At 46.1% G+C, this 14,197-nt stretch overlaps 1 protein-coding gene across 2 annotated transcripts in view; it reads right to left on the bottom strand.

The window, feature by feature from the left end:
* Nucleotides 1–803: 803 nt before the first annotated feature.
* txlnba (taxilin beta a) overlaps nt 804–14,197 on the bottom strand; it is a 39,528-nt gene continuing 26,134 nt past the window's right edge. For both annotated transcript variants that reach the window (XM_070889091.1, XM_070889092.1), the window contains 3 exons: nt 8,110–8,202; nt 6,972–7,067; nt 804–1,632 (listed from right to left, as the gene is read on the bottom strand). In XM_070889091.1, coding sequence (XP_070745192.1) covers nt 907–1,632; nt 6,972–7,067; nt 8,110–8,202 — 915 coding nt within the window. In that variant the 3' untranslated portion in view covers nt 804–906. The remainder of the gene's footprint in view (nt 1,633–6,971; nt 7,068–8,109; nt 8,203–14,197) is intronic.

Genomic DNA, 14,197 nt, shown 5'->3' with positions numbered 1-14,197 from the left:
GTTTTGGTCTCCTTATTTAAGGAAGGATGTACTTGCTTTGGAGGCAGTTCAGAGAAGGTTCACAAGGTTGATTCCTGAGATGAGGGAGTTGTCATATGAAGAAAGGTTGAGCAGATTGGGCCGATACTCATTGGAGTTTAGAAGAATGAGAGGTGATCTTATTGAATCATATAAGATTCTGAGGGGGCTTGACAGGGTAGATGCTGAGAGGATGTTTCCTCTCATGGGGGAATCTAGAACTAGGGGGCATAGTCCCAGAATAGGGGTCGCCCATTTAAAACGGAAATGAAGAAGAATTTCTTGTCTCAGGTGGTTGTGAATCTTTGTAATTCTCTACCCCAGAGAGCTGTGGAGGCTGGGTCATTGAATATATTTAAGGTGGAGATAGACAGATTTTTGAAGGATAAGGGAGTGAAGGGTTATGGGGAGCGTGCAGGGAAGCGGAGTTGAGGATCAGATCAGCCATGATCTTATTGAATGGCGGAGCAGGCTCGAGGGGCTAAATGGCCTACTCCTGCTCCTATTTCTTATGTTCTGATGTCTCGGTGAGCTCTGAGTATGCCATGGCGAGAGTGTGTCACGGTGAGAATGTGGCACGGTGAATTCCAAGTGGTATGAAAATTACTCCGTTACTCATCTCTGAGATATCCTAGACCGAAATATTTGTGTTCCTGTCGAGACCATGCGCTGCAGTTGTATAAATTACCTTGGATAACAAAGTGTTTGTTACTTGATATAAGTTCCTCTTTTTTCATATAGTTTGGTCTGACTCTTTTTTTGTTTGAAGAAAGAACAACAAGGAATAAGGACATATTTTCATTTCACTGCACTAAATATTGGAAAACAAACACAGCCCCTTAATGATGTGTTAAAAACCGAATAACAACATCTTGCTGCACTCCCCAGTCAGTCAACTGCATCCATGTCTGTGTCTTGTGTGCTCTCTGCGACTGCCGCCCGGCCTGGACTCGCTTCTGCTGTGGGAGCTCCTGTTTTCCGTGCGGCATCTGGAACCGGAGCCGGAGCTGGACCTGGAGCAGGAGCCGGAGCGGAATCCAGTGCTGGCACAGGAGCCGGAGCTGGTTTCCCAGACAGGACTGCAGGTGGAGCGGGCGATGGGGCTGGAGCCGGAGGTGGAACAGGAGCTGGTGCTGACAGAGAAGCATTGGCCGGAGCGAGAGCTGAGACTGGGGCTGGAGCTGGGGCTGCACTGGGTGTTTGAGCAGCACTGCTTGCCCTTATCTGGTTATCCTGCCGTGGGGACCTTACAGCCTCTGTGATAGGCAGTGGACTTTGTGTCTCGGAGGGGTCCGACAAGTCGTGCTCGCACTCCACGCCATCCTTGGGGAGGGGCTCTTCCATGCGATGAACTACTTTGAACGCTATGGCCAGGTCTTGCAGGCGGCCATCTCCCGAAGTGCTATCCGCTGTCGTCACTGCTCCTTTTTCCTCCTGCTCCACTCCAGTGCTCCCCGCCTCGTCTGCCTTAGTCTCTGGTTCGTCCGCCGTGCTGCGCACATTCATTATTCTCTTATACAGCTCGGTCCTTTCCTCCTGAAGCGCTCTGCAAAGGTTTTCCAATCTCTGGATCTTCAGCTGAAAGCATTCATACTCCTTGGTTCGCAGTTCTCTCTGTAACAGACGAAGGCAGGGTAAAAATCTTGGAAGCAGACCGCACATAAAAGAGGCCACTCATCCCACCGTGCCTGTGACGGCTCTTTGAAAGAGAGATCCAATTGGTCCCAATTCCTCAGCTCTTTTCCCCACAGCCCTACAAATTTATTCTGTTCAAGTCTTTATCCGATTCCCTTTTGAAAGTTACTACTGAATCTGCTTCCATCGCCCCTCCCCCCCGGCAGAGCATTCCAGATCACCTATAAGCTTAACACAAAGGAATGTTCTCACTAACATTGGGTATCTGCTCTGGAGGGGGCTGTTTTACAGCAGGTACCTGGTTCGAATCCACTTTGTGCCAAGTATAATATGGAGCCAGCAGACACTTGTTATACCATCAGCTCTGTGACACTCTCTGCTCAGGGCAATCGGAGCACTGTGCAAATACACCGCCCACACCTCACCGTCAAAATAAAAGTAACACCCTAATAGTCTTCTTTGTCAACTTTTCAATTTCTGTTCTAATACACGTTTAGGCTTTTTTTTTAATATACTCTGTTGCGTATTATATCCTCCTATTCACCATGAGCAACACCACGGGAGATCAGCTGTCAGCTGTGCCTCGGTGGGCAGCACTCTCACCTCGAGTCAGAAGGTTGTGGGTTCAAGCCGCACTCCAGAGACTTGAGCACATAGTGTACGCTGACACTCCAGTGCAGTACCGAGGGAATGCTGCACTGTTGGAGGTGCCGTCTTTCAGGTGAGGTCAAACTGAGGCCCCATGTGCCCTCTCAGGTGGATATAAAAGATCCAATTGCACTATTTTACAGAAGAAAAGGGGAAGTTCGCTCCAGTGGCCTGGCCAATATTTATTCCTCAACCAACATCACTTAAAAAAACTGATAACTAGTCGTTTATCTCAGTGCTGTTTGTGGGAGCTTGCTGTGTGCAAATTGGCTGCTGCGTTTCCCTACATTACAACCGTGACCACACTTCAAAAAGTACTTCATTGTCTGTAAAGCACTTTGGGACATCCGGTGGTCGTGGAAGGGGCTATATAAATGCAAATCTTTCTTTCATTAGCTCCACAGGGATGGCCAGGCTATTTATGGGTTCTGGGGGAGGTGGGACCAGTACAAACCGGACGGTCTGCACCTGGGCAGGACTGGAACCAATGTCCTAGGGGGAGTGTTTGCTAGTGCTGTTGGGGAGGATTTAAACTAATATGGCAGGGGGATGGGAACCAATGCAGGGAGACAGAGGGAAACAAAAAGGAGCCAAAAGCAAAAGACAGAAAGGAGATGAGGAAAAGTGTAGGGCAGAGAAACCCAAGGCAAAGAACAAAAAGGGCCACTGTACAGCAAAATTCTAAAAGGACAAAGGGTGTTAATAAAACAAGCCTGAAGGCTTTGTGTCTTAATGCAAGGAGTATCCGCAATAAGGTGGATGAATTAATTGTGCAAATAGATGTTAACAAATATGATGTGATTGGGATTACGGAGACGTGGCTCCAGGATGATCAGGGCTGGGAACTCAACATTCAGGGGTATTCAACATTCAGGAAGGATAGAATAAAAGGAAAAGGAGGTGGGGTAGCATTGCTGGTTAAAGAGGAGATTAATGCAATAGTTAGGAAAGACATTAGCTTGGATGATGTGGAATCTATATGGGTAGAGCTGCAGAACACCAAAGGGCAAAAAACGTTAGTAGGAGTTGTGTACAGACCTCCAAACAGTAATAGGGATGTTGGGGAGGGCATCAAACAGGAAATTAGGGGTGCATGCAATAAAGGTGTAGCAGTTATAATGGGTGACTTTAATATGCACATAGATTGGGCTAGCCAAACTGGAAGCAATACGGTGGAGGAGGGTTTCCTGGAGTGCATAAGGGATGGTTTTCTAGACCAATATGTTGAGGAACCAACTAGGGGGGAGGCCATCTTAGACTGGGTGTTGTGTAATGAGAGAGGATTAATTAGCAATCTCATTGTGCGAGGCCCCTTGGGGAAGAGTGACCATAATATGGTGGAATTCTGCATTAGGATGGAGAATGAAACAGTAATTTCAGAGACCATGGTCCAGAACTTAAAGAAGGGTAACTTTGAAGGTATGAGGCGTGAATTGGCTAGGATAGATTGGCGAATGATACTTAGGGGGTTGACTGTGGATGGGCAATGGCAGACATTTAGAGACCGCATGGATGAAGTACAACAATTGTACATTCCTGTCTGGCGTAAAAATAAAAAGGGGAAGGTGGCTCAACCGTGGCTATCTAGGGAAATCAGGGATAGTATTAAAGCCAAGGAAGTGGCATACAAATTGGCCAGAAATAGCAGCGAACCTGGGGACTGGGAGAAATTTAGAACTCAGCAGAGGAGGACAAAGGGTTTGATTAGGACAGGGAAAATGGAGTACGAGAAGAAGCTTGCAGGGAACATTAAGGCGGATTGCAAAAGTTTCTATAGGTATGTAAAGAGAAAAAGGTTGGTGAAGACAAACGTAGGTCCCCTGCAGTCAGAATCAGGGGAAGTCATAACGGGGAACAAAGAAATGGCGGATCAATTGAACAAGTACTTTGGTTCGGTATTCACTAAGGAGGATACAAACAACCTTCCGGATATAAAAGGGGTCAGAGGGTCTAGTAAGGAAGAGGAACTGAGGGAAATCTTTATTAGTCGGGAAATTGTGTTGGGGAAATTGATGGGATTGAAGGCAGATAAATCCCCAGGGCCTGATGGCCTGCATCCTAGAGTACTTAAGGAGGTGGCCTTGGAAATAGCGGATGCATTGACAGTCATTTTCCAACATTCCATTGACTCTGGATCAGTTCCTATGGAGTGGAGGGTAGCCAATGTAACCCCACTTTTTAAAAAAGGAGGGAGAGAGAAAACAGGGAATTATAGACCGGTCAGCCTGACCTCAGTAGTGGGTAAAATGATGGAATCAATTATTAAGGATGTCATAGCAGTGCATCTGGAAAATGGTGACATGATAGGTCCAAGTCAGCATGGATTTGTGAAAGGGAAATCATGCTTGACAAATCTTCTGGAATTTTTTGAGGATGTTTCCAGTAAAGTGGACAAAGGAGAACCAGTTGATGTGGTATATTTGGACTTTCAGAAGGCTTTCGACAAGGTCCCACACAAGAGATTAATGTGCAAAGTTAAAGCACATGGGATTGGGGGTAGTGTGCTGACGTGGATTGAGAACTGGTTGTCAGACAGGAAGCAAAGAGTAGGAGTAAACGGGTACTTTTCAGAATGGCAGGCAGTGACTAGTGGAGTGCCGCAAGGTTCTGTGCTGGGGCCCCAGCTGTTTACATTGTACATTAATGATTTAGACGAGGGGATTAAATGCAGTATCTCCAAATTTGCGGATGATACTAAGTTGGGTGGCAGTGTGAGCTGCGAGGAGGATGCTATTAGGCTGCAGAGTGACTTGGATAGGTTAGGTGAGTGGGCAAATGCATGGCAGATGAAGTATAATGTGGATAAATGTGAGGTTATCCACTTTGGTGGTAAAAACAGAGAGACAGACTATTATCTGAATGGTGACAGATTAGGAAAAGGGAAGGTGCAACGAGACCTGGGTGTCATGGTACATCAGTCATTGAAGGTTGGCATGCAGGTACAGCAGGCGGTTAAGAAAGCAAATGGCATGTTGGCCTTCATAGCGAGGGGATTTGAATACAGGGGCAGGGAGGTGTTGCTACAGTTGTACAGGGCCTTGGTGAGGCCACACCTGGAGTATTGTGTACAGTTTTGGTCTCCTAACTTGAGGAAGGACATTCTTGCTATTGAGGGAGTGCAGCGAAGGTTCACCAGACTGATTCCCGGGATGGCGGGACTGACCTATCAAGAAAGATTGGATCAATTGGGCTTGTATTCACTGGAGTTCAGAAGAATGAGAGGGGACCTCATAGAAACGTTTAAAATTCTGACGGGTTTAGACAGGTTAGATGCAGAAAGAATGTTCCCAATGTTGGGGAAGTCCAGAACCAGGGGTCACAGTCTGAGGATAAGGGGTAAGCCATTTAGGACCGAGATGAGGAGAAACTTCTTCACCCAGAGAGTGGTGAACCTGTGGAATTCTCTACCACAGAAAGTAGTTGAGGCCAATTCACTAAATATATTCAAAAGGGAGTTAGATGAAGTCCTTACTACTCGGGGGATCAAGGGTTATGGCGAGAAAGCAGGAAGGGGGTACTGAAGTTTCATGTTCAGCCATGAACTCATTGAATGGCGGTGCAGGCTAGAAGGGCTGAATGGCCTGCTCCTGCACCTATTTTCTATGTTTCTATGTTTCTATGTTTCTATACCACAAAGCTTTGAAAGCCACATAAAAAGTTTCAATCAATAGTCCCAGTGAACTGCATTAAAAACAAATCAGGATGTGGGCGTTGCTGGCAAGGCTGGCATTTATTGCCCACCCCCCCAGGTTTCCTTCCCTAAAGGACACCAGTGAACCAGTTGGGCTTTTACGACAATCATGGTCACTTTTATTGCTCCCAGCATTGGATTTCCAGATTTGTTTTGAAGCATTATTCAATGGTGGAAAATTCTCTGGATTGATTAATGCAGACCTCTGGGTTACTGGTCCAGTTACTTAACCATTACACCACCGTATCCTGTCTGCACAAAAATCAAGCAGTGTTTCTGAACAGATCTTGGCCGCATGATTCAAGATTTATTGGCCAATGAGCAACCACTGTAAGAACATCCCAAACCAAACTATTGGAGCTGTGAATAGGAAACGCAAGGCCTCCTGGGCCGGGATCCCGGGCTTGTGGGCTACATGTGACCCATGGGCCATAGTTTGGACATCCCTGCATTAGCACATTCTGGGATCTTCCGGTCCTGAAATTTGGTGGGGGGGTTCTGATGGTCTCCCAGTCTCCCAGACCGTAACCCCGGCACGGAACACCCTCCCCCACACTGGCCCATATCCTCCCCCACCCCCCCGCAACGGCCCATACCCTTTCCCCATCCCCCATCCGCACGCACAGATCCATACTTTCCCCACCCCCCCCCTCCAACCCCCGCCTCCTGCACAGGCCCATACTTCCTCCCCCCATCGCCCCCCCACCCCTCCCCGCACCGGCCCATACCCTTCCCCCTCCCCTCCCTCCGCACCAGCCCAAAACCCCCCCCCCCACACCTCCGCCTCCCTCAAGGGGAAATGGTGGAGACTTGGTCTCGTGTGCACAGTTGGGACTGAAGACTGATGGACATTCCGCTGCCTGTTGTGTTATAAACGAACAAAGCGGCTGCCCTGTGAATGAAACCAAAGCTTCACAAGCTGCAATTTGCGGCTTGCAAGTAATAAATGCCTGCTCCCGATGGGTGGGTTAATCCTCACCTCATCAATCATGTCCAGGAGAGCTTTGTTGCAGGACTCCCACTTGGTTCTCCACATTATTGTCTCCTTTTCCAGTTTCTTCATCCTCTTTGTCATCTATAAGGGTGCAATGTGCAAGTGTTATATCTGGAGAAACAAGAGTCAGCTTGGTTCAGTCTTAGCACTCCCGCCTCCTGAGTCACAGGAACATGCTAGGAACATAAAAGCAGGAGGAGGCCATTCAGCCCCTCGAGCCTAGACCATTCAGTGAGACCATGGATGATCTGTGATCTAACTCCGTAAACCCGCCTTTGCCCCATATCCCTTAATACCTTTGATTAACAAAAATCTATCAATCTCAGATTTAAATTAACAATTGATCTGGCATCAATTGCCGTTTGCGGAAGAGAGTTCCAACCTTCAACCATCCTCTGTGTGTAAAAGTGTTTCCTAATTTCACTCCTGAAGGTCTGGCTCTAATTTTTAGACTATGCCCCCGAGTCCTAGACTCCCCAACCAGCAAAAATTGTTTCTCTCTATCTACCCTATCTGTTCCCCTTAATATCTTAAAAACCTTGATCAAATCACCCCTTAACCTTCTAAATTCTAGGGAATACAACCTTAGTTTGTGTAATCTCTCTCCATAATTTAACCCCTGGAGTGCGGGTATCATTCTGGTAACCCTCCGCTGCACTCCCTCCAAGGCCAACATATCCTTCCTAAGGAGTGGTGCCCAGAACTGCTCACAGTGCTCCAGAGCTTTGCATAGCTGCAGCATCACTTCTACCCTCTTGTACTCTAATCCTCTAGATATAAAGGCTAGTGTTCAATTAGCCTTTCATTATTTTCTGTACCTATTCAGGACATTTTAACGATCTATGCACATGAGCCCCAGTTCTCTTTGGACCTCCACTGTTTTCAGCTTTTCACCATTTGGAAAGTACCTTGCTCTATCCTTTTTAGATCCAAAGTGGATGACCTCACATTTGGCAACACTGAAATCCAATTTGCCACACTTTTTCCCATTCACAAACTATCAATTTCCCTTTGTAATTTAAAGCTTCTGTCGACACTGCCTACAATGTCGCCCATCTTTGTGCCATCGGCCAATTTGGAGATGTGGCTTTCTATCCCATCATCTAGGTTTCTACTCACTGACCTTTTCCATGTCCTGCTTGAAGGAGCTGAATGTTTCGTTGCTTTTGGTCAATGCCACCTGGAACTCCTCGAACTTCTCTGCGTACAACGTGAGCTGGAAACAGATCAACAGGCACTCATCAGCTCTGGAGTGGGGGTGCCGACTGCAAACTATTGTCAACATAGAAACATAGAAACACAGAAAATAGATGCAGGAGTAGGCCATTTGGCCCTTCGAGCCTGCACCACCATTCAATAAGATCATGGCTGATCATTCACCTCAGTACCCCTTTCCTGCTTTCTCTCCATACCCCTTGATCCTTTTAGCCATAAGGGCCATATCTAACTCCCTCTTGAATATATCTAACGAACTGGCCTCAACAACTTTCTGCGGTAGAGAATTCCACAGGTTAACAACTCTCTGAGTGAAGAAGTTTCTTCTCATCTCGGTCCTAAATGGCTTATCCTTAGACTGTGACCCCTGATTCTGGACTTCCTCAGTATCGGGAACATTCTTCCTGCCTCCGACCTGTCCAATCCCATCAGAATTTTATATGTTTCTTTGAGATTCCCTCTCATTCTTCTAAACTCCAGTGGATACAGGCCCAGTCGATCCAGTCTCTCCTCATATGTCAGTCCTGCCATCCCGGGAATCAGTCTGGTGAACCGTCGCTGCACTCCCTCAATAGCAAGAACGTCCTTCCTCAGATTAGGAGACCAAAACTGAACACAATATTCCAGGTGAGTCCTCACCAAGGCCCTGTACAACTGCAGTAAGACCTCCCTGCTCAAATCCGCTAGCCATGAAGGCCGTCATGCCATTTGCCTTCTTCACTGCCTGCTGTACCTGCATGCCAACTTTCAATGACTGATGTATCGTGACACCCAGGTCTCGTTGCACCTCCCGTTTTCCGAATCTGTCGTCATTCAGATAATATTCTGCCTTCCTGTTTTTGCCACCAAATTAGATAACCTCACATGTATCCACATTATACTGCACCTGCCATGCATTTGCCCACTCACCTAACCTGTCCAAGTCACCCTGCAGCCTCTTAGCATCCCCCTAACAACTCACACCACCACCCATAAGAACATAAGAATTAGGAACAGGAGTGGGCCATCTAGCCCCTTGAGCCTGCTCCACCATTCTACAAGATCATGGCTGATCTGGCCGTGGACTCAGCTCCACTTACCCGCCTGCTCCCCATAACCCTTAATTCCCTTATTAGTTAAAAATCTATCTATCTGTGATTTGAATACATTCAATGAGCTAGCCTCAACTGCTTCCTTGGGCAGAGAATTCCACAGATTCACAACCCTCTGGGAGAAGAAATTCCTTCTCAACTCGGTTTTAAATTGGCTCCCCGTATTTTGAGGCTGTGCCCCCGAGTTCTAGTCTCCCCGACCAGTGGAAACAACCTCTCTGCCTCTATCTTGTCTATCCCTTTCATTATTTTAAATGTTTCTATAAGACCACCCCTCATCCTTCTGAACTCCAACGAGTAAAGACCCAGTCTACTCAATCTATCATCATAAGGTAACCCCCTCATCTCCGGAATCAGCTGAGTGAATCGTCTCTGCGCCCCCTCCAAAACTAGTATATCCTTCCTTAAGTAAGGTGACCAAAACTGCACGCAGTACTCCAGGTGCAGCCTCACCAATACCCTGTACAGTTGCAGCAGGACCTCCCTGCTTCCATACTCCATCCCTCTCGCAATGAAGGCCAACATTCCATTCGCCTTCCTGATTACCTGCTGCACCTGCAAACTAACTTTTTGGGATTCATGCACAAGGACCCCCAGGTCCCTCTGCACCGCAGCATGTTGTAATTTCTCCCCATTCAAATAATATTCCCTTTTACTGTTTTTTTTTCCAAAATGGATGACCTCACATTTTCTGACATTGTATTCCATCTGCCAAACCTTAGCCCATTCGCTTAACCGATCTAAATCTCTTTGCAGCCTCCCTGTGTCCTGTACACAACCCGCTTTCCCACTAATCTTTGAGTCATCTGCAAATTTTGTTACACTACACTCTGTCCCCTCTTCAGGTCATCTATGTATGTTGTAAACAGTTGTGGTCCCAGCACCGATCCCTGTGGCATACCACTAACCACCGATTTCCAACCCGAAAAGGACCCACTTATCCCAACTCTCTGCTTTCTGTTAGCCAGCCAATTCTCTATCCATGCTAATACATTTCCTCTGACTCCGTGTACCTTTATCTTCTGCAGTAATCTTTTGTGTGGCACCTTATCGAATGCCTTTTAGAAATCTAAATACACCACATCCATCGGTACACCTCTATCCACCATGCTCATTATATCCTCAAAGAATTCCAGTAAATTAGTTAAACATGATTTCCCCTTCATGAATCCATGCTGCGTCTGCTTGATTGCACTATTCCTATCTAGATGTCCCGCTATTTCTTCCTTAATGATAGCTTCAAGCATTTTCCCCACTACAGATGTTAAACTAATCAGCCTGTAGTTACCTGCCTTTTGTCTGCCTACTTTTTTAAACAGAGGTATTACATTAGCTGCTTTCCAATCCGCTGGTACCCCCAGAGTCCAGAGAATTTTAGTAGATTATAACGAATGCATCTGCTATAACTTCCGCCATCTCTTTTAATACCCTGGGATGCATTTCATCAGGACCAGGGGACTTGTTTACCTTGAGTCCCATTAGCCTGTCCAGCACTACCCCGCTAGTGATAATGATTATCTCAAGGTCCTCCCTTCCCACATTCCCGTGACCAGCAATTTTTGACATGGTTTTTGTGTCTTCCACTGTGAAGACCAAAGCAAAATAATTGTTTAAGGTCTCAGCCATTTCCACATTTCCCATTATTAAATCCCCTTTCTCATCTTCTAAGGGACCAACATTTACTTTAGTCACCCTTTTCCGTTTTATACATCGGTAAAAGCTTTTACTATCTGTTTTTATGTTTTGCGCAAGTTTACTTTCATAATCTATCTTTCCATTCTTTGTTGCTTTCTTAGTCATTCTTTGCTGTCGTTTAAAATTTTCCCAATCTTCTAGTTTTCCACTAACCTTGGCCACCTTATATGCATTGGTTTTTAATTTGATACTCTCCTTTATTTCCTTGGTTATCCATGGCTGGTTATCCCTTCTCTTACCGCCCTTCTTTTTCACTGGAATATATTTTTGTTGAGCACTATGAAAGAGCTCCTTAAAAGTCCTCCACTGTTCCTCAGTTGTGCTGCTGTTTAGTCTGTGTTCCCAGTCCACTTTAGCCAACTCTGCCCTCATCCCACTGTAGCCCCCTTTGTTTAAGCATAGTACGCTCGTTTGAGACACTACTTCCTCACCCTCAATCTGTATTACAAATTCAACCATACTGTGATCACTCATTCCGAGAGGATCTTTTACTAGGAGATTGTTTATTATTCCTGTCTCATTACACAGGACCAGATCTAAGATAGCTTGCTCCCTTGTAGGTTCTGTAACATACTGTTCTAAGAAACAATCCCGTATGCATTTTATGAATTCCTCCTCAAGGCTACCCCGTGCAATTTTATTTGACCAATCGATATGTAGGTTAAAATCCCCCATGATTACTGCCATTCCTTTTTCACATGCCTCCATTATTCCCTTGATTATTGTCCGCCCCACCATGGTTATTATTTGGGGGCCTATAAACTACGCCCACCAGTGACTTTTTCCCCTTACTATCTCAAATCTCCACCCACAATGATTCAACATTTTGTTCATTAGAGCCAATATCATCTCTCACAACTGCCCTGATATCATCCTTTATTAACAGAGCTACCCCACCTCCTTTCCCTTCTTGTCTATCTTTCCGAATTGTCAGATACCCCTGTTTGTTTAATTCCCAGACTTGGCCACCCTGCAACCATGTTTCTGTAATGGCCACCAAATCATACCCATTTGTAATGATTTGTGCTGTCAACTCATTTACTTTATTTCGAATGCTGCATGCGTTTAGGTAGAGTGTTTTAATACTGGTTTTTAAACCATGATTTTTAGTTTTGACCCCTCCTGCAGCCCCTTTATTTTCATACATATTGTCCCTTCCTATCACTTGTGGTTTACACTTACCCCAGTGCTACTCTGCTCTGTTGCCTCCTGCCTTTTGCATTCTTTCTTGAGGTCCTGTTCATCTGAGTTCTCACCCACTCTAACTAGCTCAGAGCCCTCTCCTGGGTTCCGAATACTCCTCGCATTAAGGCACTGAGCTTTCAGGCTTGTCTTTTTATTACACTTTGACCCTTTAGAATTTTGCTGTACCGAGGCCCTTTTTGTTTTTTGCCTTGGGTTTCTCTGCCCTCCACTTTTACTCATCTCCTTTCTGTCTTTTGCTTCTATCTCCATTTTGTTTCCCTCTATCTCCCTGCATTGGTTCCCATCCCCCTGCCATATTAGTTTAACTCCTCCCGAACAGCACGAGCAAACACTTCCCCTAGGACATTGGTTCCGGTCCTGCCTAGGTGCAGAACGTCCGGTTTGTACTGGTCCCACCTCCCCCAGAACCGGTTCCAATGCCCCAGGAATTTGAATCCCTCCCTGCTGCATCACTGCTCAAGCCACGTATTCATCTGAGCTATCCTGCGATTCCTACTCTGACTAGCTCGTGGCACTGGTTGCAATCCCGAGATTACTACTTTTGAGATCCTACTTTTTAATTTAGCTCCTAGCTCCTGAAATTCGTCTATTGGATCTCATCCCTTTTTTTTACCTATATCGTTGGTACCAATGTGTACCACGACAACTGGCTGTTCACCCTCCCTTTTCATAATGTCCTGCACCCGCTCCGAGACATCCTTGACCCTTGCACCAGGGAGGCAACATACCATCCTGGAGTCTCAGTTGCAGCCGCAGAAATGCTATCTATTCCCCTTACAATTGAATCCCCTATCACTATCGCTCTCCCACTCTTTTTTCTGCCCTCCTGTGCAGCAGAGCCAGCCACGGTGCCATGAACTTGGCTGCTGCTGCCCTCCCCTGATGAGTCATCCCCCTCAACAGTACTCAAAGCGGTGTATCTGCTTTGCAGGGGGATGACCGCAGGGGACCCCTACACTACCTTCCTTGCACTGCTATTTCTGCTGGTCTTCCATTCCCTAGCTGGCTATGGACCCTTCACCTGCGGTAAGACCAACTCGCTACACGTGCTACTCACATCATTCTCAGCATCGTGGATGCTCCAGAGTGAATCCACCCTCAGCTCCAATTCTGCAACGCGGTCCGTCAGGAGATGGAGGCGGACACACTTCCCGCACACGTAGTCGTCAGCTTAGTGTCATATGCAAACTTGGAGATATTACACTTAATTCTTTCATCTAAATCATTGATGTATATTGTAAATAATCGGGGTCCCAGCACTGAGCCCTGCGGCACCCCACTAGTCACTGCCTGCCATTCTGAAAAGGACCTGTTTATCCTGACTCTCTGCTTCCTGTCTGCCACGTCAGTACATTACCCCCAATACCATGTGCTTTAATTTTGCATATTAATCTCTTGTGTAAGACCTTGTCAAAAACCTTTTGAAAGTCCAAATACACCACATCCACTGGTTCTCCCTTGTCCACTCTACTAGTTACATCCTCAAAAAATTCCAGAAGATTTGTCAAGCATGATTTCCCTTTCATAAATCCATGCTGACTTGGACCGATCCTGTCTCTGCTTTCCAAATGCACTGCTATTTCATCTTTAATAATTGATTCCAACATTTTCCTCACTACTGATGTCAGGCTAACCAGTCTATAATTACCCGTTTTCTCTCTCCCTCCTTTTTAAAAAAGTGGTGTTACATTAGCTACCCTCCAGTCCATAGGAACTGATCCAGAGTCGATAGACTGTTGGAAAATGATCACCAATGCATTCACTATTTCTAGGGCCACTTTCTTAAGTACTCTGGGATGCAGACTATCAAGCCCTGGGGATTTATTGGCCTTCAATCCCATCAATTTCCCGAACACAATTTCCTAACTAATAAAGATTTCCTTCAGTTCCTCCTTCTCGCTAGACCCTCAGTCCCCTAGAATTTCCGGAAGGTTATTTGTGTCTTCCTTTGTGAAGACAGAACCAAAGTATTTGTTCAATTGGTCTGCCATTTCTTTGTTCCCC

Source organism: Pristiophorus japonicus, chromosome 9 (genome assembly GCF_044704955.1).
Source record: "Pristiophorus japonicus isolate sPriJap1 chromosome 9, sPriJap1.hap1, whole genome shotgun sequence".
Taxonomy (NCBI): Eukaryota; Metazoa; Chordata; class Chondrichthyes; family Pristiophoridae; genus Pristiophorus; species Pristiophorus japonicus.
The sequence above is the reverse complement of the archived record's forward strand: the minus strand, read 5'-3'. Positions and strand labels throughout refer to the sequence as shown.